Genomic DNA, 24741 nt, shown 5'->3' with positions numbered 1-24741 from the left:
TGTGTGTGTGTGTGTGTGTGTGTGTGTGTGTGTGTGTGTGTGTGTGTAGTGAGAAGGAGAGAGAGAGTGAGTAAGAGAGAGAAGGATTTTAAAGAATTGGTTCATATGATTGTGGGTACTGGCAAGTCTGAAATTTGTAGGGCAAGCTGCTGGCTGGAACCTCAGGCAGGATTTCTAGACTGTTACAGTTTTAAGGTAGAATTTCTTCTTCTCCAGGAAACTCATTTTTGAAAATTAACATCATACAGCATGTAGTATTAATCTATGGCTTTGTGTGTACAGGGGGTATATCTAATGTTTTTATTGAATTCAGTTAAATTTCTTTAGCAAAATGATTCTCTCATATCACAACAAACTTTAATTTATCCATATTTAGTCAGAAAGCATACTCTTTCTCCCTTTACTCACCTTGCAAAAAAGACATTTGAAAATATTAGCATCACATGCTTAACTGGACAGCCTGCCATGGTGAATTCTTTATAGATAAAATTCATTTGAATATTTATGTACTAACGTGCTTACTTGATATGAAAATGAGACACCTTAATAGAAGGTTCTAATATAGATTTAGCCTTATACTAAACACTGTAGATGTACTGTTAATAAGCTTTTTAATAATCCTATGATGTAAATGCTATTACTATTATCTCTATTTTATAGATGAGAAAACCAAAATTCACAAAATTTAGATTACTTATCCAATATCATAAACATGACTGCAAATGTAAATCAGATCTATTCAAATCTACGCTACTTCTTTAACCACCATGCTTGAGTTTCTCTTCATGTTCTTATGATACTAATTTATTTTGGTAATAACGACTAAGGCACTGAGAAAGCTTTAAATTTCTGAATCAAAACATTTGTATGTCATAATACTGAGCTCCCCATATATTTAAGGAGAAATTGAAACCTTTTGCATATAAGCCCTTCTATAATGATGGCTTAAGTACTGGAGTTAAGTTTCTTAACTATGCATATAATTTATTTCTTTTCTGGAGTTTTTAAAAAGTAGGGCTTCTGAAATAATATTATATGAAATATTTGTTATATTAGTTCTATGTGATATTAGTAAATATTACCTGGGTTCTTTGGTCATATAAGTTTGGGGAATTTCCATGAATGTATTTGATCAAATAACCCTTTTTCTAAGTATTTTTTGGGTTGTAAAAGGTCAACAGAGATTATCTATTGCAGTATTCCTCACAATGTAATCTGTTCAAGTGCACTGTCACCTTCCAAAAGTACAGTAGCTATAGCTGTTTTCAAAGTACTTAAACAGCAATTCATAGGACTAATGTCTCAAAGAGCTCACTTTTGGGAAACTGCCCTCTCAAGATTAAGATAACATTTTATAGCAGTATCTCACTTGTCTGAAGGTCATAAATTTTACAACATAGATAAACTGAAAACCCAGATGACACAGCTAAGGACCATCATAGGTAAACCAGTTATGCAATGGAGGAGGGCTGTATAAAACAGGGTTTCAGAAGAGATCAAAGTAAAGGATATTATGAGTTAGAGAACATTTGCAGCGCTGCCATCCCATTGACTCTGGAAATGCCATTTCCCTAGTATCGCTGGAATCTTTAAGCTGGCTTTTGATGGTGAAGGAAATTCATACCTTCGAAGCTCCCACAATCAGACTTCGAATAATGTTTTGTGTTTGTACCACAACTCCTATTTTTCAGAACACTTCTACACATATTATCTTATCTAACCATGCCACCGTGCTGATTGTGATAGGTCTGGTTTTCACAGCTGTAGAGGTGATTTGAGAACTCTTCTGCTCTGCAGATTTTTGGTTTTGTCTGGAGCTATGCTTTAGGAATCAATGAAGCACATCACCATGCAATGAGGCAGAACTGTGGACAGCTGGAAAACTGCAGCTCACAAACCAGTTTGGGGTTCTCTTACAAGTGAAGTTTTTTCTTTTCAAACAAAGGCTTTTAGATGATTATTAAACTAGCAGGCTTTGTATGTATTAGCAGAATATACTAATCACATGACAAAGTTCTCATCTGCCTACTGTGAAAAAGACTGTTGTTTATTATTAGTCTCTTGTTATTGTTGACCTACTTTTTTATCCTTTCTTTTCCAATTTTAAATCAAATTTATGTAACAAATTTCATAAATTGTTCATATAATTTCAAAATGTACAAATGGAAAGGGATAGTTCTCTGTAATCCCACTACTGTTAATAGCTATTCATAATTTGGTTTGTATTATTCTAGATTTTTTATACACATTTGCTATAAATTATATATGTATATGTTTATAATTATATAAGCAAAACATACAGAAGATTGTACACATCTTAAGAAATCAAACTGCCGAACTATAGGATGTGTATATTCAGCTTCACTAGATGATGCGAAACAGGTTTACAAAGTGGTTACAGAAATATATATTCCTATCAGCAGTGCAAGGAAAATTTAATGGTTTCACATCTCCAATACTTGGCAATATCAACCTTTGTAATTTAACCATTCTGGTGTATGTGTAGTGGTAACTTATTACAGCTTGCATTTGCATTTAACTGATTACTAATGAAGTTAAGAACCTTTTCATGTTATTGGTCATTTCATGAAGTGCCTATTCAAGCTTCATGTCAAACATTCTATTGGGTTATTTGTGTCAATTTCTTATAGCTGCAGGTAAACTTGCTAATTCTAGATACAAGTGTCTGAATTATATGTATTGAAAAGATTTTCTTCTGCTCTGTGGTTTTCTTTTTAATGTGCTTAAACGTATCTTTGGATGAGAAGAACTTCAAAATTTTATTGCAACTTATTAACTCAACTTTTACTTTAAAGGTTGGTTTCTTTATTTCTTCTTTAAAAATCTTCACCCACTGCAAGATCACAAAAATATTTTCCTGTGTAATATTTTAAGAAGTTTCTCACTTTCAGACTTAGCTTTATGAAATGATCAGAACTGATTTCTGAATATGGTAAAATGTACGATTCAAGATTCACTTTTGTTCTGAATAACTATCCAATTGGCCCAAGACAATTTATTGAAAGAGGTCCCTTTTTCACTGCTCTGAAATGCCAACTTTGTGATGAATCAAGAAAAAAAATATATCTCTTGGAACTCCAATTATACATTTTGACTATACTCCATATGTTTCTTATTGTATAGTCTGTGTTTCCTATTCCATTGACTCTGTGTCTTTTAGTCTGAATATTTTATTGACTTCTACCTTATTATTTCTCTCTTTGGCTATGTGTAACCAAGCATAACACTTATTTATTGGGTTAATTTCGGTTATTATATTTTTATTGCTAATTTCCATTTCGTTCTTTTTTTTTATAATTTCAGCTTCGCAGGACAAATTCTCAATCTTGTCATTTAATCCCCATAATTAGCTGTTTAAAGTTCATGGTTTATATCTCCATTATTTGGATCCCTGTGCTGTACTTCTTTTGTTCACAATTTCTTTTGAGTTTCAGTCACAAAGTCTTGTTCTTCAATGCAAAGTTTTTGATTGAGTGCCAGATATTAATTATGGAAAATTATAAAGATAATTTGATATTATCTTCTTCCAGAGAGAATACACTTTTACTTCTTGTATGTGATTCACTTAGAAAACTAGCAACCCGAGATAATTTTAGTTTAATGAAGAATTGAGATAACCAAAAATTTGGCTTCACTTCCTATTGAGACTGCCTATTTCTGGTTCACTCACTCTTTCTCCTAAGATGTAGTTTTTCAGGATCCCAACCCAAAGAATGTGGGCTGGTTTACTGAGGCCCTTCCTCCTTGACATGGCCTGAACTCCTATGTTTACCCTTTCTCCTCCCAGTTTTATGAGGCTGTTAAAAATGCTACTTATCCTATGTCTCAATTCCACTTTTTGAATCAGCATATACTATCTGGGAAGAGTTGCCCCAAAGCTGGCTTCTGCTTTTTTGGGGGCTTTTTTCCTCACCTAAATCTTAACCCTATAAATTCTCATATCATAATTTGGTAACTCTTTGATAATTTCAAAGAGTTAAATATTTGATAATTTCAAAGATTAAAAAATATTATGTCTAGATTTTCTTTTCTTTTTTTTTTTTTTTTTTTTTTGAGACGGAATCTAGCTCTGTCGCTCAGGGTGGAGTACAGTGGCATGATCTCAGCTTACTAAAACCTCCGCCTCCTGGGTTCCAGAGATTTTCCTGCCTCAGCCTCCCAAGTAGCTGGGATTACAGGTGCCCTCCACCATGCCCAGCTAAATTTTGTACTTTTAGTAGAGATGGGGTGTCACTGTGTTGGCCAGGCTGGTCTCAAACTCCTGACCTCGTGATCCGCCCACCTCAGCCTCCTAAAGTGCTGGGATTACAAACATGAGCCACTGCACCCGGCCTAAGTCTAGATTTTCTACGTTTCCTCAGCAAGAACAGTGGTATAAATCCTCTGTCTTGGCTGTAACATTGTATTATCCTAACACTGCTTTTGGCGATGTGAATATTTAAAGTTTTATGTACACATATTATCAGTCTTTAATTTAGTGACGACCTTCATACCATGCATAGAGGAGCTATTTCCACTTCAGATTATAGGTATCTATCCACTTTTCTCTCATTTGCTATGACTTCATTTAAGAAATATTTAACTTCTTGTGGAATTCATTTTGAAGATATGAGAAAATATTGTTTAAAAAATTACCCCCAAGTTTTCCCCACTGATTAGAAATACTATCTTTACTAACCAGTTAATTTCTTCATATATTGACACCTTTCTAATGTTTTCTGTTGAAAGAATCCATCTATCTATTTCAATGCTTATTCCACACAGTTTTAATGGTAGTTTAACAACACTTTTAAAAGTATTTGGCAGTTCTAATCACATTTCAATATTTGAAAACTTAAGGAAGCTTCACTTACTTTTCTTTTAGATATATAGCAAATAATTTAATAAAGATATGAATAAGTTACATGGCATAATAATATAATGAATACCTGTGAAATCACCATCTGCTATGGTTTGAATGTGCCCTCCAAAACTTGTTGAAACTTAATCCCCAAAGTGGCAGTATTGAGAGGTGGGACCTTTAAGAGGTGATTGGATCATGAAGGCTCTGCCTTCATAAATGGACTAATCCACTCACCGATTAATGTGTTAATGGATTAATGGGTTATCATGGGAGGGAATTGGTGGCTTTATAAGAGGAATAGGGCCCTGACCCAGTACGTGAGCACATAAACACATGAACACACTCAGCCCTTTCTCCTTGTGATACTCTGTGCTGCAAGACGGCTCTTATGAAATTCAGCCCCTCAATCTTGGACTTCCCAGTCTCCATAGCTCTAAGAATTAATTTTTTTCTTTATATATTATCCAGTTTCAGGTATTCTGTCATAAGCAACAGAAAATGAATTAAGACAACACACATCCTAAAAATAAAAAATTACAACCCATATCTCTGTTTCTTCTTTTCCATCTTTTTATCTTCCTCTTTATGAAGAGTTTTATTACTTATACATGTACATGTATATATGTATATACACTTACTTTTGTGCTCTTGTTTTAGAGCTTTATAACTATGGTATCATACATAGCCTTTTGGGATTGGCTTTTTCCGCCCCCGCCCCCAATATTGTATTTCTAAGATAAATCTCCATAGCTGGAGTTTATTCATTTTCCCCTGCTATAGAGTATTTCCTTGTGTGCATATGCCAAAATCCATCCTCTTTGTAGTTGAATGGCCTTTGGATTATTTCTCTAATGAAAATGAACCTATGACAATTTTTGCACATTTTACCTGCTGCATTTTTACATGAGATATCCAGGGTACATACTTAGGAGAGGAATAGCTGAGTCATGAGGCTTTGCAAATCTTTAACTTTACAAATTAATGACAAATTGTTTTCTTTTTCTTTCTTCTTTTTTTTGAGAGGGAGTCTCTTTCTGTTGCCCAGGCTGGAGTGCAGTGGCACGATATCAGCTCACTGCAACCTCTGCCTCCCGCCTCAGCCTCCAGAGTAGCTGGGATTATAGGCACCCATCATCATGCCAGCTATTTTTTTGGTATTTTTAGTAGCGATGGGGTTTCACCCATCTTTAACTCCTGACCTCGAGTCATCCAATGGCTTTGGCTTCCCAAAGTGCTGGGATTACAGGTATAAGCCACTAGGCCTGGCCTAAGACAAATTGTTTTCTAAAGTGGTTTCATGTATTCTTTTTTTTTTTTTCTCTTGAGATTGTATCTCGCTCTGTTGCCCAGGCTAGAGTGCAGTCATGTGATCTTGGCTGTCTGCAACCTCTGCTTCCCAGGATCAAGAGATTCTCCTGCCTCAGCCTCCCAAGTAGCTGGGATTACAGGTATGCACCACCATGCCTGGCTAATTTTTGCATTTTTATTAGAGACAGTTTTCCCCATGTTGGCCAGGCTGGTCTTGAACTTCTGACCTCTGGGTGATCCACCCACTCTGGCCTCCCAAAGCACTGGAATTACAAGCATGAGCCACGAGTCCCAGCTGGTTTCATGTATTTTCTACAAGGAATGTGTCAGAGTTCCCACTGAGTCACATCCTCTGCAACAACTGGTATCATGCAGATTGTAAAGATCTGTACTGACTTATTGATGGAACTAGTACTCTCAAAACCACATTTTTTTTTTTTTTTTTGTCAGCTTGTTTCCTTTTGGCTTGCAAAGGCTAGGTACATGAGAGAGTTTGGAAAGTAGGAGGCATGAGGGACTTTCTTTCTTGTTTGTTTGGCATTCTTGTCAATGTAATTCCAAATATGGCATTTTACCTCAGCAGCAGCAGTTGGTTATAGCTGTGGTTTTCTAGTTTCCACCTGCTTTCTAACTTCATGAATCAGCATCATTGTGCTCACCTGAAGGCAAGATAAGCGGCTGTGCAATATCCTCTCCTCAGAGGTGAGTTCCAGCTCTGTGGGAACCCTCCTCTAATCTTCCAAAGTATGGCCAGTAGCAGCCAATGGAATACTCTTCTCAGAATTCTGTGTCTTGCTTCTTAAGTCCTTCTTCTATACTCCTGAAAAACAGCAGCAGCAAAGCTAAAGTCTGGTTCCTAATGCTCCAGTTTGTCTCTTTCAGCGTGGAAGTTATGATAACCCTCATCAATTTCTTTTGTTCTTCCAGTCTAAGAGATAGTAACTCTGGCCGGGTGCAGTGGCTCATGCCTGTAATCCCAGCACTTTGGGAGGCCGAGGTGGGCGGATCATGAGGTCAAGAGACCGAGACTATCCTGGCCAACATGGTGAAACCCTGTCTCTACTAAAAATACAAAAATTGGCTGGGCGTGGTGGTGCACGCCTGTAGTTCTAGCTACTCAGGAGGCTGAGGCAGGAGAATTGCTTGAACCCAGGAGGCGGAAGTTGCAGTGAGCCGAGATTGAGCCACTGCACTCCAGCCTGACACCTGGCGACAGAGCAAGACTCTGTGTCAAATAAAATGAAATGAAATGAAATAAAATAAAATAAAATAAAAAAGAGATACTAACTCCTTCCTGCAGTAACTTTGTGCTACTCCCCTGTATTTCCTTTTTGTTCTTTCTGTACTTCCACACCATGTAACAAATTCCCCCTATTAAATTCTCTGTTAACATATGTTTTTTTTTTTTTAACTGATGAAAATACGTTGACTTCTTAGTTTTTGCTGATCTATGAGTATGAAATGGTATCTCATTAAACCACTTTTTTGTTTTGTGCTTCTGGTTACATCAAGAAGGGTTGAATATTTTTGTATATGTTTATTGACCGTATGTGTTTCTTCTTCTGTAAAATGTCTTTTCATGTTACTTGCTCATTTTTCTACTATTTTTTTCTTACTGGTTTGTAGTCCTTTGGAAGTTCTGGATACCAATTGGTGTAAGTTTTGTGTGTTGAATATATCTCCTCCTAGTTTATGGTTTATACTTTCACTTTATTGTATATTTTGATGAACAGTAGTTTTAATAAAATTTTCTTGATATTTTCTTTTATAAGGAACTCTTTGTGTCAACACTATGAAATTCTTCTCTATCCCAAGATAAGAAAGGCAGTCTCCTCGTGGTATTTGGGGGTTCTTTCACATTTAGATTCTTATTCAATTGGAATTTATTTATTTTGTATGTATGATGAAATGCAGAGTTCCAATTTCATTTCTTTTCCTATATGGTTTCCACCCTTTTCCTCTTTGATACACTATTCTATACACTGTCTCATACAGAAAGTTTCATGCATCTGGTAGCCTATTTCTCAGCTCTCCAATGTTATTGTGGTGAATTTGTTTATCCTTGCACCAATAATACACTGTATCTTAATTATTATAACTTTATACAAAGTCTTGATATATGTTAAGGAAAGTTCTATGAACTTCTTCTGGAATACCTTGCCTGTCCTTGGATCTCTACCTTCCATATGTGCCATTTCAAATTCTATGAAAAATATTATTAGAATTGCATTAACTTTTTAGATCATTTGGTAGAATTCATATATTTCATTGTTTTTCTATCCATGGATATGAGATGTCCCTTCATTTATTTAGTTTTTATTTAAAATATTTTACTGTTTTGTAATTTTTCCCCACAAAATACAATATTTGCTTTGAGATTAATTCCAGGTATTGCACAATACAGTTGCAATTGTAAATAGTCTTTTAAAAAATATATTGCTTATTAATGACCACTTCATTTCTTTTTTTTTTTTTTTGAGATGAAGTCTTGCTCTGTCACCTAGGTTGGAGTGTAATGGTGTGATTGCAGCTCACTGCAACTTCCACCTCTCAGGTTCAAGCAATTCTCCTCCCTCAGCCTCCTGAGTAGCTGGGACTACAGGCGCCTACCACCACGCCCAGCTAACTTTTGTATTTTTAGTAGAGATGGGGTTTCACCATATTGGCCAGGCTAGTCTCAAACTCCTGACCTTGTGATCTGCCCACCTTGGCTTCACAAAGTGCTGGGATTACAGGTATAAGCCACTGCTCCCGGCCAATTACACCTTCATTTCTTGTCCCTCCTCTCACTTCTCCTGGCTATTGTCATGTGTTTATTCTTATGCATGAAGTTTAGCATCATTCTGTCAACCAAAAAAAAGTCAGGAAGGTTTTGATAGAAAGTGGGCTTAATATATTTTTGTACATGGAAGTGACAGTTTTCTAATGGTGATGAAATATGTGAAAATTGAAGTTTCAAGTAGAGAGCATGAGATATAGTAGATGAGCTACTCCTAGATTAAATCATCAAATGCATACGTCAGAAGTTATACCCAAGAACCAGTTCCATGATTGTGGCATGCCTCACCTATCTTAAGTGAATAAAATGTACACGGAGGATTCTGGGTTTTTTTTCTGAGAGGAGAGTGCTAATTGTGGACAGAGATTTCCTCTGACAGAGTGGTAGGCTGTGCTGAGGAGCACTCATTATAGTATTCCCAAATTGGAAACAACCTATATGTCCATCAACAGTAGAGTGGATAAATTGTGGTGGATTCATACAATGGAATAGTATGTGGCAATAGAAAATACATACTTCTGATGCACATAACATGGATGACTTTCATAGGATATTTTTGAGTGAAAGTAGCTGGATGCCAAAGAGAACATACTACCTGTAATCTATTTGTATGAAGTTTACAACAGGTAAAACTAATTTACAGGGGTAGAGATCATAATAGTAATCTTTGAGGAGGTAATAAGTTAGAGATGGCAAAAGAGAGTCTGCTGGGATTCTGAATTGTTCTATATCTTGATTTAGATGGTGGTTAAACATACAACATACACATGTATATCTATGTAGATATACAGAAAACCCATGAAAGAAGAGAATTTTAGGAAGAAAGCCTTATTTTTAAAAATATTTTCCTCAAGGAGTTTAACAAACCAATTAATTCTAGGGATCACTTCTATACTTTTCTTAGTTTTTCAGGAGAAGCATAAAAATACAGAAATACCAAGTGGACTACCTGGGAGCATGACCACTATTTAGCCTTACTCAGACATTAGTTCTAGGATCTACATCTTCAAAATTGTGAAATGTTGCAAAAAGATGAAGAAAACTGATGGATGACATTGGATTTGTTAAGAAGATGTCAGAGAACGGTAGTTTCTGAAATCAGTTTATTCCCCGATTCATTTACCATTTTCCCACCTTTAATAGTGATGAATAATGTTAAGATATTTTTACTCTATTTCATTTGTTACCTGTTTTACTATCTTTTTAAATGTACCAGAATCTGAAACTGTCTTGATGATTTACTAAATATCTGTGTTTGTTATTATTAGTTATCTGTACCTATTGTAAAAAATTTCCATTAACTTGGTAACTTAAAACAACATAAATTTATTCTCTCACAGTTCTCGAGGCCAGAAGTCCTAAATCAGTGTCACTGCACTAAAATCAAAGTGTCAGCAGGGCTAGGCTACCTCTAGAAGCTCCAGGGTAATTTGTTTTTTGCCTCTTCCAGCTACTAGTGGCTGCCCACATTCCTTGGCTAGTGGCTGCATCATTCTAGTTTCTGTTTCCATGGTTATATTGCCTTCTCCTTTTATGCCTGGGCCAAATCTTCCACTTCTCTCTTACAAGGATACATGTGATTGCATTGAGGGCCCACCAAATAATCCCAGATAATCTTCCCATCTCAAAATCTTTAACTTAATCACAACTGAAAGATGCTTTTCCAAATAAGGTAACATTTACAGATTCCAAGGATTACGACCTGATATCTTTATGTGGCTATTATTCAGCCTACTACATCCCTCTACCAGAATGTAAATTCCATGGGAACAGAGCCTTTGTATGCTTTGTTCACTTCTGTGTCTTCAGTGCTTAGATGAGTTGTGAACAAGAATGCCTGGTACACAGTAAGCAGTCACTAAATATCTGTAAATTTAATTACTTAAAAAATTTTTTTTGAGACAGGATCTCACCCTGTTATCCATGCTGGAGTGCGGTGGCATGATCACCGCTCACTGCAGCCTTGACCTCCCAGGCTCCAGTGATCTTCCTACCTCACCCTCCCGAGCAGCTGAGACCACAGGTGCCCACCACTATGCCAGGCTAATTTTTGTTTTTTAAAGTTTTTGTAGAGACAGGATCTCCCAATGTTGCCCAGTCTGGTCGTGAACTCCTGGGCTCAAGTAACCCTCTCGCCTTGGCCTCCCACAGTTCTGGAATCACAGGTATGAGCCACCATGTCTAGCAGTCACTAAGTATTAAGGAATCACTTTGATCATCTTCCTGATCAATGGGGAATGGGGAGTTTTTGTTTCATTGAGAAAGATATATCTATTACCATTAGCTGTAGTTTATAGTGATAAGCTTTGGCTCATCATCAGAGATAATATTTTAATAAACAGGCCTATCCATCTACAGTCCGGGTTGTTTCATAAAGGAACGAACTATTTGAACGTGGATGTATTCAAATAACGTTTGAATAATTATCTTAGAGATGCTATAAAAGATTTTTTATAGAACTCTATAATTCTTTTATAAGCCTTTTGTCTATTAGTTTTAAAACCACTGAAGACCATTCCTCTAATTTTTGACCTTGTTAAGGGCATTGTACAAGAGAATTCACAAAGATATTTTCTTTTTGGTGGATCAGCTCTATTTTTCTTTAGCATGTCAGAGTATCATACTGTAAGGTCTGAATGCTAACACAGTCCTCCTCACAGAGAGTTTTTTTTTCTTTTTCTTTACCAAAATGGCTCTGTCTTCGAATTCTAACTTTAAACCCAGAAACTTGCCATATGTGTAAAATATGGCAACTAAAATAAAGCAACTGACTTTTTGTTTTATATACCACCACCATCCTATTGATATACCCATATCCAAATGAATGTTGTCATCTCTCAATCAAATCAGTCATCTCAGAGATTGGTGAGTGGAAAATGAGAAGTTTTCTTCTAGATTTTCCTCCATATAAAACCACACGTGAAAATCAGGCTTACGAGTTCAGCTCTATGTAGTTTTTGGCCAAAGTAGTTATGTCAGTTGAAATTTTTTTGTTTGTAAGGAGCAGAATATATCACCAAAGTACCTTATTATTTCCCATATCAAGAAACCTAGAAGATAGGCTGAAGAAAGTGTAGTAGTTCTGAAAATCCTGTTCTTACCCAATAATGACAGCAAAGGAAGGGAGGAGGAGGGCTCTCCAATGTCTCTTCTTTTTTCTTTTCCTTTTTTTTTTTCAACGATGGGGGTAGGGTTCTTCTACAAATGTCTTCCAAAGGACACTGTCTTCTGTCTCATTTGTTGGGTGGATCACATAGCCATGTAAGGAAGAGTGGAAAAGCAATTTTCTTGCATTTTAACTGTCCTCATGGACAAGAAGGGGTTAAGTCTGTCCTCACTGGAAGAAGATTCTTCACACTAACAAGTACATATTCCCTTTCTTCTATTTCTCATGAACAAATCTGGTGAATAGAAAATTGGTGGCGGCAGTGGTGGTGGGGGACTGGGGAAAGAATTGTGTACTAATACTTAAGTGGTTACCTATAATTGTGGACCAGCCCTATCTGCAGATGAAGAGACTGAGGCTCTACATAAGACACTTGTGTAAGGTAAATTAGCTAGAAAGTAGTAATGCTTCCAACATGAACCATCATCTAATGATGATGACGATGAGGTGATAATTACACTGGTAAATACTGAGTGCTTACTACACACCAGGCATTGTGCTCTCTATGCTGCTTTATACCGATTATTTCATTTAATTTTCAACCCTACAAAGGCAGTAGTCCGTTTTACAGATGAACGAACTGAGGCTCAAGGACACATATCTAGTAAACCTGTGATTAAATTCCAGTGCTGCCTCCAGGTCTGGGCATTTCTTTACACTGTTCTGCTTTCCTGTTCTAATGTTCATATGCTCTCCAAGACTACTGCCTCTAGGATAAGCATTTTGTAACTTAAGATTTTTCATCTGCAAAATGGGGATAATTACACTTTGTAATTCCTATAAGGAGTAAAAGTAATAATAAATTTAAAGTGATTAACAATGAAACAAACATAGCAGGACAGATGATTTTTTAATTTCTCTCACTATATTGTAATTTTCATTTATGCCATTTACCTACAGACTGAGATCATTCAGGGCAGCAGGTCTCAAATTATCTGTACTCAGGGCCTCTCTATACTGTTAAAAAATGACTGTGACCTCCAAAGAGCTTATGTTTATTGGTTTACACCTCTCATTACTGCATTGAAATTAAAACTGAGAAATATTTAAAAACAAGCACAAGCTCCCTTAGCTGCCAGTGACAACGTCGTACACAAAGCGTATCCTTCAGAAACGGTAGACTAGTGAGAGAAGGAACCTGAGAAAGGCAGACGAGGTGTATTATTATGAAAATTGTTCTGAGGTCGTCGGGACCCCCAGTGGTCCCTAGACCACACTTTATGATAACTGCTGCCCTAGGGCAAAGATGGGGTGCCAGGAGGTTGGTGCTCAGCAGCTTCTGAGGAACGAACCATGGGAGCCTGGGGCTCAGATGAGGAAACGAGAATTAGGCCGAAATAAGCAGCGCGAGAGCTCCACTGTACCCACGGACGCTACTATGGCTTCCCCGCAGCTTCGGCCCTTAGCAGTTGTCCCCTTCTCCGATCCTCTTCTCCGCTCCGGTTTTTCAGGGGTCCTCCCTGGAGCGCTCCGCCCGGCTACGGGCATCCCGGGTGCCCGGAGACAGGCCCCGCCCCGCCGCCGGTCCGCGAACTCCCGGCTGCCAGGCAACCCTGGCGCGCTGCCCGAGGCGTCACTGCCCCACCCCGTCAGGCTGAACCATTCCCTTCAGGGACCATCTCAAGAGGGAAGAGAAAAGGGAATGTGATGGAACGCCTGAAAGCTTCTCTGCTTCCGTTTTCTCTCCTTAATTTGAAAGAACATTTCTTTTCCTCTTCTAACCAATTACCTCCTCAAGGGCAGCGCAGCGACTCGCCTCTCCCGCCGGAATGTCTCCCCTGAGTCCAGGCCCCCAAGTGGTTCGGCTCGCCAGGGAGGCCCCTGGTCGGCGCGGGTTGGCGCTGAGGCGGGGGCGCGCTCCCGACATGCGCGCGCGGGGGGGCGGGGGCGAGCGCAGCGGGAGGGGAGGCGGGCAAGATGGCGCCTGGCGAGTGATTCTCCTCGGATCCCACCTGCTGGCGCGGAGACACCGGGGCGGGGGTCCTGCCGCCACTACCTCCCTTCCTCCTGTCTCCCGCCCCCGGAGCCTTCCTCCTTCCCTTACCCCCCTCCACCTCGGGGGGCGGGCCTGGTTCCTGGAACACCATGTCGGACTCTGAGGAGGAGAGCCAGGACCGGCAACTGAAAATCGTCTTGCTGGGGGACGGCGCCTCCGGGAAGGTCAGTCCTCGAGCGGGCCCGCCGTCTCAGGCCTGCAGGAACCCCGGCGCCCCCCGGCCTCCTCCCCGCAGCCCAGCGTCGCCTCGCTACCCCGAGTCCCCGGGCTTCTAGGCCCGGGCCCGTCTGGTCGTGGCCTGTGGCCGGACACGAAGTGGGCGGTTGGTGAAGGCCGTCGAGAGCTGTCCAGTTCCCCCTTAAAAAAAAGTCACTTCCTAACTCCCCGCCGGGATTGCGAACTCCTGCAAGACTCGGGCCAGCCTTTCACCTTCCCGCCTCTCAGGACTGGCAGGGATCTGCCAAGGCATCTTAGCTCCTCTGACTTGTAGCCCGGGTCACACTTGCTCCTCCCCTCCCACTCCCTTTACGGTTTCTGATGCTTCCACTGCACCGTAAGCTCCCAGGAGGGTGGCTCTGGAATCAGCATTCCCCGGGTGAGAATTGGGGCTCCGCCACTTAGTCGTCGGGTCATTGGAGGGTAAATGGCTGACCGTTTTGCGCTTCATCTGTGAGATGGATATTGAAAGGGGCCGCCGCAAAGGGAGAAATGTGAAAATACGTATTAAATATGAAAATGCACATAAAACCTTTTAGAGCACAGTGTCCACTGAATACACGTTGGTTGCTATTTCAGTATCATACCTGTTCATCACTTCTATTTCCAGCTCAGCACTCGGTACAAGCAGTCAGTCAACAAGTGTTTATGGAGCTCCTGTTATGGGCAGGATGCTTAGGGTAGCGGTGCCCGCGTGACAAAAGGGGTCCCTGGTCGAATGAATGAGTGCTGGCGTGAGAATATCAGGCAGCATCAGTCTTATTATCTCCTAGGCAGCGGTTCTTACCCCAAGGTTGTGGAACTCCTGAAATGGAGTAAACACTGCCCGGTGTTTGCTCTGGGGAGAGGGTCCATAAGATCTCAGAGGGGTCTGTGATCCCTCCCCCAACAAATAAAGTGAAGAGCCTCTACCCTGATGCCTTCTTACCCATGCTTCTGTCAAAGGCGCCAACACTTTCTGGGAATATTGCTAAAGTTTATTTCCCCTCTACTCCTCTCCATTATCCAAACCATAGTCTATAAAGAAACCCAGGTTCATATTTCCTGTTTAAGGCTTCACATTGCCCCGCTGCTGGTCGCAGTTTAGACCCTGGCTTCTCTGGTGACGACTTCTCTTTGCATCCTCCCTGGCAGTTGGCAGTGCACAGCTAACCTATTTCTGCCTTTGGTTCTGGTATTTGAGCCTCGAGGTCCCCTGGGAAAGATGTAAAATTTCATACGCAAAACTTGGAGTATTTTGTTATTTCTTTCTTGTTGTCTTGGGTCCTTTGTTATAGATTTTTAAAGCTGAGGAAAACAATATGCTATGATTGCCTTTAAACGTTGGGGGAAGAAAGGAACTTGGGGTAACTTTTCTTTATGAAGTATATGAATTTTTGTATACTTAGTAAACTTTTCGAATGAAAATGAATTTTTATAAATCAACATTGTTTCTAACACCTTTATTCAATGAAAAGTTGCTTAGATTTTTATAGTTTTCTCATTTAGATTTTCTTTTGAAGACTGTCTAAGGTTTTGCCTCTTAAATTTTACTGCATTCAATTCATAACTGATCTTATTTCCCATTTAAAATGATAATGACGACCCCTAACATAATACATGTGTAAAAAGACAAAAAAATTGCTAGTTATCCTATATGCTATCATAATGCTTTAAACTTTTGTTCATTTTTCTAACAGTATTTATTGTACATATATTACTGTTAAAATTTGTTCATAATTTTGTGTCTAAGGTTTTTATTTAGCCTGTCATACATGTTTTTCCTTTGTTGCTTACTTGGTGTGAATGATTATGGTTTTTCGTCTCTGTTTAAAATTTTTTCTAGTATAGTACAGCATAATTTTTTCACTTTCATGTGTTTCAATTAGTATTGTCATTCTGCTTCAAAAGTTAATGGTAATATTTTTTATGATGCTCTGACTTAATCTTCATCACCTTGACTAAATAACTTATTTTAAAACAGTAACAGCTTTTCCTGCCAGGAATTTCCTGACACAAATGTCTGACACCTAACCTACTTTCATTATTCTTAAATCAAGAATTTTTTTCTCCATACCCTATTCAGTTCTCAAATAATTGGCAGCCACCAACGTTCCCCTTCTTTTTCCTTTATTGTCCTTTTCTTTTGTGAACTCAGCCTCTCTTTCATTCTTATTTGTATCCTGATTTAACTCTTGGATGTTTTTTCTAACATTTGTTTTTCCTGTTCATTCTAACTCTGAGCATTTTTTTTTTAACACACTGACAGATGCAGTAGAGTGTTGAGATGACGACTTACCAGTTTCTCCAAGAGAAATTTAGCTCCTCCCTCCAGTTCACGTGTTTCTATTTGTTTCCTTTTCTGATTCATATTTTTTTCTTTATTATATAATCTCTTAAGAGCTTTTTGAGGCAAAATATTCCTTTTTCTGTCTTTTCAGTGTTAGTAAATGTAGCATGGTTAAAAAATTGTTAGTATAAATTTTCCAAATCAAAAAATGTAAAGATTCAGATAAAAATATTTATTATATGGGAGGTAGTTGTTCACTTCAAACATGTAATTAAAAAGGGTATTTATACGGTGACTTGCGTAATTATTGAATGTGAAAGAAGGTGTCAAGTCTAGATAATTGAAGAGAAAGTGTCCCCCTCTGATACAGTTGATTCTCTGTTCAATTTTTATAGCAAGATATCAGGAGATGATATAGTAAGAACTTATTTTAATATTCTGTATGTTCCCAATAACCTGTATTTCTGAGAGCTTATACTTGATTCCAGTTGAAAATCCTAGCTTTATGTTTGCCTCAAAAGTATGAAAGAAAGGGCTTTCAAAATCTGGAAGTCACTTTTTCAGGAAAAGAAACTAAGAATTTTTCTGAATATTTCCTTAATATGAAAATACTGAACTTTGACTTTCTTTAATTAAAGTGAAAAATTATCTCAACATTACGTGGATGTTACTCATGCCTTCAGTTTCTGTTTGACCTTTGAGTATATCAACCATCAGTATATTAAATATTTTAAAATACCTGTAATAGTATGAGTAGTGATAGTTATTTTTTTCAAGAATTCTGAACCTCTTCAAAGATGGTTTGTGGTCTAAGTTAGATAAGCTCAGTAGAATAATATAGTGTAAATGAGAAACAAAAATCTGTAAAAGGAAATACCTATCTTTTCAATTCTGATCTTTCAATTCTGATATTGTTACATGTGTCAAAAATATAACAACTGTGTTTATTTCTAGATGTCTAGCAGAATACCGTTCATATGGCAGTGCTCAGTAAATACTTGGCCAATTATCTTAGAAATTTATTACAAATGCTGGGTATTTAAACACAAAAATATTTGGAGTTACGGTGTCCAAATTGCCATTTGTGTGAAAAATATGGTTCTGTGTAAAAGGAATTTTAGATTATCTTGCTAAAAGGAATTGAAGTTTGGCCAAATTTTCTTTTGCACTGTTGTGCTACCTATGCCATAATAAACTGTAATGAGCTATCTTGGAAATTTTATCTTAGTTTTCATTATTTTAAGAGTTGACATGTAATTTTAACTTTGAAAATTAAAAAAGCGATTTTCTCTTAATGTAGGGAATCTGTCTTGAAGAGCGTAAAGCTTAGTGAAGTTACCTTTCTCTTTGTTTTGGAGGAAGTTTATAAATAAAAGTAGTGCATTTAAAATGTTTAAGAACTTGTTGAGTTATTGTTATTCGATTGTTACTAGAATAATTATTCTTTTGCTTTGATAAGAAATGCTACTTTAAAAAGAAAACTCCGGAGTTTTTGAATAAAACTAAGTTAGATAAGATCTTTAATTATGTTTTAAAATAATTCAAATATTTAATTACTATTATTATTTTTTAAGTTTTTTCTGTTGATAATTCTCAAATTCTGATTTTCAGTAAGGAAAAGGATCTTGACAAGCAGGGGATTTAAAGGGGCCTAACTCATTAGTTTGTTGTCCCTACTGATAGCTGCTGGCAAGTGAAATTTACCTGGTGGTATTAAGTCTCTCCTCCCCTTGTAACTGATTAGAACTGCTTAAAGTTGCTTGTCGAATTAATTGGAGTATACATGTTAAGATTGTTCAGTGAGATTTAGTAGTGGTCTTATGTTTATATTTCTTTAATGAATTAATTTTGGTATTCTGTGTATCCATTTTTTAGACCTCCTTAGCTACGTGTTTTGCTCAAGAAACTTTTGGGAAACGGTACAAACAAACTATAGGACTGGACTTCTTTTTGAGAAGGATAACATTGCCAGGTAAGAGACTAAAAAGTCTTAATGTAGAAGATTATAAAAAATCTTACAATAAGTGGCATAAAGCAGAAACGTGTAAGATGTTGGGGCTGCTTCTACTTGAAAATATATGTAATCAGTAAATTTATCTTAGGGAGGTTAACTTTCATCACAATCTATCATATAGGCATACTGTCCATGGGTGTGAGAAAAAGTTTATATACTCTCTCACTCCTTCCCTGTTTTTGGCTACTATACACTTTTTGAGAATAAACAATTGTTACTTATAAAATTCTGAAAAGCTTTTAAAAAATTAAGTGCTATCCATTTGTCAACAGATACTGTATTAACAAAATGTGAAAAGATTGGGAAGGATTATTTTTTAAAATATTATTTTGATTTGCCTCTGCTTTAGTTTTTTGTTTAAAAGTTGGAACAGAAGTATAATGTAGCTATGGAACTTCTGTGCTCTAATATGTGAATGCTGTTTTATGCAAGGCAGCATGAAATTGCTGGCATTTAATAGACCACTAAAATTTAGGGTCCCTAGGCACTCATAAAAATACAGTTTGAGCATTCAAGATGTTTCACTTCACCATGCAAAGAAACTATTTAGATGCCAGTTGCAGCACATTTTGTGGGAAATACGGTGAAATAATACAAAGAAAGAGTGGTTTATGTTTTAAGTTAGCTACTGAACAATTGGGGCTTTAAAATGCTGTCCTTTCAATTTCAATGGTTAAATTCTATGTTTAAAGTGTTTTATTAAAAGCAGTTTATCTTGATTGACTTTATAAACCATCCATTCCTCTCTTCTGTGAGGAAGCACATTTGGAGAAAACGGTTGCACGTGTAATGTCTGATTCATGTACTGAAATGTGAGTGATATAGTGGGAAGGGGTTTAATAAATTCCAATTATTATTGAAATATGTTAACCTCTCAGACACCCCATCTATCAGACAACTCCCCATGAAAGTTTTAGAGTAGCTAATGAAAACTCTTGGTTATGGAGGTATTCTTCTTATCTCCTTAGTAATATCCTCAGTTATACTTTCTGATGGTTTGTATTTGGCTACCAATGGAAAATAGATTGGGAGATATCCCATGGGGGAAAAAAGAATTCCAATTTTTCTATTAGTGACTTATTGTTCAGCAAGAGGTTTAAGAAGAAACATATGCGTACTTTGTTTCATTTGTATTTTCTTTTAATGTCTCCAAAACAGAAAATGTCATTTTAATTTTATTATTCTCATTCTTACGGATAACCTATGCTGCATTCAGAATACTTAACAGCAGTCACTAGCCAAATACATACACAAATCACATAATATAGATGCTGGAAGCTTATTTTTTGCAGCAGTTTTTTTTTTCACAAATGCCAGTTGTACACAGAGAACCTCTATATAGTATTTCGTTAATAGCTATTTTGTTTTGATGCCTAATTTGAAAAACTACCAACTTTTTGTCTCATACTTCTAATATTTCTCATTTTTTAGTTGAAAAGCTTAAGTAAACAAATACCTACTCAAATATTAAAAACAAAGCCTGGTTTTAGACATTTTATATAGGCGATATATGTGATGATTTCTGACCTGTGGCATAGCACTACCAATTTACAAACTTTGAATACTTTGTAAAAAATATTTGATATTCTTGAAATCCAGATTTATAGTATAATATTTTGGACTTAGACAGTACTTCGGTTAAAAAATGACATTAAGGCATGTTTACTTTTAATGAATGTATAATTTTCCTAATTAAGTTTTATTTTGATGGCAAAGTTCCAGAAAAAAGTTCTGTATTTTTTTAAAGCTGTTGGTTTTATGCTATTTAATAAACTCAAACTTACAGTAGAAATTTCAATAGGAAAAGTTTTTTTTTATATATTTTATTTTTATATATTTAATAGGTATATTAAGAAATAAGGTGAATAAATTACAAGCTTTGTAATTATCCTTTATATACTTTAATTTAAATTCATTTTAGTGTCAAATGTAGAATGATTAATATGTCATTTGCTGAATAAAATATTATAGGTGGCTTTATTGAATTTATGGCATAGTAGGTGAATCTAATATTTGTTAGTAGTCTACTAAGTCCTCTGACCAGTTAGATTGTTAGAGGCGTAAACCTCCTGTCCATCTATTTACCTTCTCTTCATGCAAGTTTTCAAGATCATTACTTTGCATATACTCATCCATTTTAGTATATTTCATGATCTGGTATGCTGTATAGTCTGGATGCAACCACTGTGCAGATTTTACTGCTTAAAATAGTGGATCTGTTTGTCAGAGATTCTGCTGATAGAGCTTCTTAAGAGCCTTAGTCAAAATACTTTCAGGAAGCTTGTGGGTACAGTCCAGTAAACAGCGTTCTACTGTGAAAAAGATTTCTAAGTCTTTAGTACAAGAAGTGGGCAGACTTGTGTTTTTAGTTCCATCTTGACTATGCAGCACTTTAAGTAAGGTTAACCAAGGCACCAAGTGTACTTTTACAAGGTCACTCTTGAATCCTGTTGGTGGCTTTAATTCATACCAAAAGCAACTTACCTGTGTTTTGTCACCTCATTTATTTTATTTTTCTCCTAGTTACATGTTATTTCTTACAGAGGAACAGGATTTTTGTAGCATTTTGTGTTTGGGATTAAATTTCTGACAATTTCCTCAATGTTCTTTACTAGTTAGAAATTTGTATTAGATTCTTGATTTAAACAAAATTATATTATTTGAATATTCTTATATAGCTTTATAGGTATGTCATCTTGAAAATGTACTAGGAGCATTCATATGTTTATACCTGCAAAGACAAAAATGAGTATTTATATGAATCATGTCCTCGTGATTTTGCTCCTCAAATGCAGACTCCACATTTTATTTTTAGTTTTATGTGTTAATACTCCTAAAATTCGAATGTGGAGTTAAAAATATATTTCTAGATATATATGAAGTTATATCATTTGTTGAAGCTGTAAATATAGTACTTTTTTGTTAGCATTCTATATTAGTGGACTATCAGTAATTCACAGCTATTTCTATTTCTGAGTCACTAGAATTTATATTTTAAAAAACCAGGCAAACAGAACAACAGGGTTTATTTGGAAAGGCATGCATTTAAAAAGTATTCTCAACACATGAATATGAACCTCTTAGTTGAGAGACAAGTGGGTGGATAGATGACTTAGGGTCTTGATATGATTGTAGTCAGAATTTGAAAACATGTAATGAATATCATGTTCCTAATACTATAGTCAGAGTGTTCACAACACCTAATTCAGATAGGATCTGAATACCAGAACTTAAAGGAAAGAAAAAAGCTTTATATTTCTTAATGTGAAGTTAAGCAAGAAGGATTATTGGCTCTGAAAAAATAGGATTAAATACCTTTTAGTACTTACTAAGTATTGCCTAAAATCTTACTCTGCAAAAGTTAGTATTGTTAAGCACTGTCTTTTGAAGTAAATAAATAACTCTAAAGAGTTGTGCAAGTAAAATGAGTAGACTACTGCCTGTTTATCTAGGGGTTTCTGAAACTATTTTATATACTTCTTAGTGATGTGTACTTCTTCTTTCTCATCTGCTTAATTTAAGACAACATTATAGAAGAATTATTTCAGCCTTGAATCTAAAAAAAATGATTTTTGAGAAATCGATTTGCATAAATTTTTGGACAAATCTTAGTCTGATATTTTGGTTTTCGATTTCATAGGGCTTTAAGAACATTTTGGTCATTACTCTGTGTGTTGAAAGTGTGAGTCTGTGGGAATGATGTCGATGATAAAAGCGTAGCTCTCATTAATGCTAATGGAAGTTCCTCATGGAAATCTTCTGCACGGTGGCAGATAGAACAACCTAAGTTTAAATAATGGAAATATTTATACAAACCCACCAAAATTTAGAAAACTGTGCTGGTTAATCCAATGTCTTTTTCTTTTCAGTTGCATAGTTAAGTGGTATGACTAACATTCTCTGATTTTAGTGTTTTTTGTTGGCACATACACTTATATCTTTATAATCTTTTTTTTGAAGTGAGATCATTTTCTAGTTTCTAAGCTTTTATTTTATTTTCTTTTGATTTGCAAATCATTCAGAAAGTACTAATTGATATTCTGGAGAAAACTGCATTAATTTTATGAGGCGAATAGTTTACAATGTTAAACTAAAAAGCAGAGTTTGGCTTTTGTAGCGTACTCATCAGTTGCATTGAGAAGAGTGAATAGCTTATCTCATAAATTTTTGTATCAACTAAATATTTTACAAAATGCATAAAGGATTTTAAAAATTGCCTTTTAGAATGCTTTAATAATGCTTGTATGGGGAAGATGATTAGTTACACTATTTTATGAAGGCTTGGAAGTATGCATCGTTTGTTTAAACGGAAATGCTTTGAACAGGTTTAAATGCATTGTGATATTTATATACATGGTATGTAGCCTACATTTGTTCTGAATAGGGCTATCAAATGTGTTTATTTTGTAGGTTAAATTTGAAAATGTAATTTTTGGACTATGTTTGCCATATCGTGTAGTAGCTGTCAATCACATTATAAAAAGATTCATTCATTTGAGCTGAAATTATGTGTTCATTTTTGTAGTTTGCTATTAGTCTATGAGTTTTAGAACCCATAGAGTTTAGAACCTACAGCAAACTTCATATTTGTGATTGGATGGTTGAGAATATAAGCTTCAGTTTTTATTTTCAAAGTACATTTCTTGATTCATGACATGCGCTTTATTCTATTCTCTAAGAAAAACATTCTTCTAAGGCTTAAGTTTATAAATTAAAGCTTACTTTATTTTCTTTTGTTTTGAAGGTGATTGTAAATATGGTTCCATGGAAACAGTATAAAAGGATAAAACTGGATTTTCTACCATGATTTTTTTGACATTATTTTCACAATTCCAAATATCATTGGAGACTGCGAATAAAGACAGATTGGGCTCAGAGTTTCTTATTGTGACTTAGTGTTCTGTGATACTGTGTCAGTTGTAGTATTGTTACTTAATTTTTTTGGTGTTCTTATTTTTATATTCATTTTTTATATTTTAGGAAACTTGAATGTTACCCTTCAAATTTGGGATATAGGAGGGCAGACAATAGGAGGCAAAATGTTGGATAAATATATCTATGGAGCACAGGTATGATATGAATTCTGATTATTCCATTATTGAAAGTATACCCCTTACAAGCACACATGCAGATCTACACCCAAATGCACGCACACACATAACATTCTTTCTAATTTTTTGCCTGATGTGTAGAGAGACTGATTTTATATTTGTGTAGTCCTTTGGTTGCATTCTCTCGAAATTATGTTTGGAATGATTTGGGTGAGGGAACAGGAGAACTCTTAACAGCTTTCGTATGTTATTTATATTACTAGATGTTATTGTTAGCAGTTCAGTAAATGCAATGATAAATGATATTTTGATATTTATTAGCTGTTTTGGTTATAGTGACTACTTTCAAATAACCTAAATGAAAAATACAGGGGTGAAAATTTAACTTCATTTAAGTTGCAAGGACTAAAAGGCAAATCTGTATGTCTGTATTTTTGTGCAATGAATTGGTCTAAATACTGATAATTTTTCAGATTTAAAAGACATGTCAATATTTTCTATCAGATAACTAAATATGACAGTGTATATGTGATGCATGTACAATAATTTACTATGATAATGCTTTATTTTCAGAAGAAAATCCATGTAGAGCAAGAAAAATGACCTGAATAATTACATAAAAATTCTTTGGCAACATGGGCTTATATTCACCATGAGCTTATATTAATATAATTTATAAGATTTTAAATAAAGTTATTATACAAACAGAAAATATGCAGGCTAGTAATATACTTTAAAAAGTTAATCATTTCTCTCTGAGCACGTTCAGTGAAGAATTCTTTTTAATATTTGGCAGATTGCTTTTGATTAAGTGACAGACTTTAGAAATGCAGTGATGCCATTGAAAGTAATCATCTGATGAAGTGGAGAATATGCTATATAGCTGAATATTAAGTACATGGTGCTTACTGAGCTCTGTATGTAACATTTGATGTACTATTATTTTTGCTTTTTTCCCTCTACTTTTAATTAGTGTGTATCTTCTACATCATCTGGAGACATAGAGATAATACTCAAAATTTTTAGTTAGCTCTTTATTGCAGTTTGGTATTTTAAGTGGGACAAATATAACTTGGTT

General features: G+C 36.0%; 1 protein-coding gene and 1 long non-coding RNA gene across 7 annotated transcripts in view; one reads left to right on the top strand and one right to left on the bottom strand.

Annotated features, from left to right (window-relative positions):
* Positions 1–10176, bottom strand: part of LOC116545810 — a 14346-nt gene extending 4170 nt beyond the window's left edge. The window contains exon 1 of one of the 2 annotated variants that reach the window (XR_004266458.1): positions 10165–10176. This is a non-coding gene — a long non-coding RNA (uncharacterized LOC116545810). Of the gene's footprint in view, positions 1–9747; positions 9760–10164 lie in introns of those variants that run through there. The other variant, XR_004266459.1, reaches the window with a different exon arrangement.
* Positions 10177–13988: 3812 nt separating this feature from the next.
* Positions 13989–24741, top strand: part of RAB28 (RAB28, member RAS oncogene family) — a 117140-nt gene continuing 106387 nt past the window's right edge. For all 5 annotated transcript variants that reach the window (XM_032272652.1, XM_032272662.1, XM_032272656.1 and 2 more), the window contains exons 1-3: positions 13989–14277; positions 18474–18570; positions 23593–23681. In XM_032272652.1, coding sequence (XP_032128543.1) covers positions 14203–14277; positions 18474–18570; positions 23593–23681 — 261 coding nt within the window. In that variant the 5' untranslated portion in view covers positions 13989–14202. The remainder of the gene's footprint in view (positions 14278–18473; positions 18571–23592; positions 23682–24741) is intronic.

Source organism: Sapajus apella, unplaced genomic scaffold, assembly GCF_009761245.1.
Source record: "Sapajus apella isolate SASKATOON/1434 unplaced genomic scaffold, GSC_monkey_1.0 scaffold5, whole genome shotgun sequence".
In the NCBI taxonomy this organism is placed as follows: domain Eukaryota; kingdom Metazoa; phylum Chordata; class Mammalia; order Primates; family Cebidae; genus Sapajus; species Sapajus apella.
This window is presented reverse-complemented; position numbering and strand designations above follow the sequence as displayed.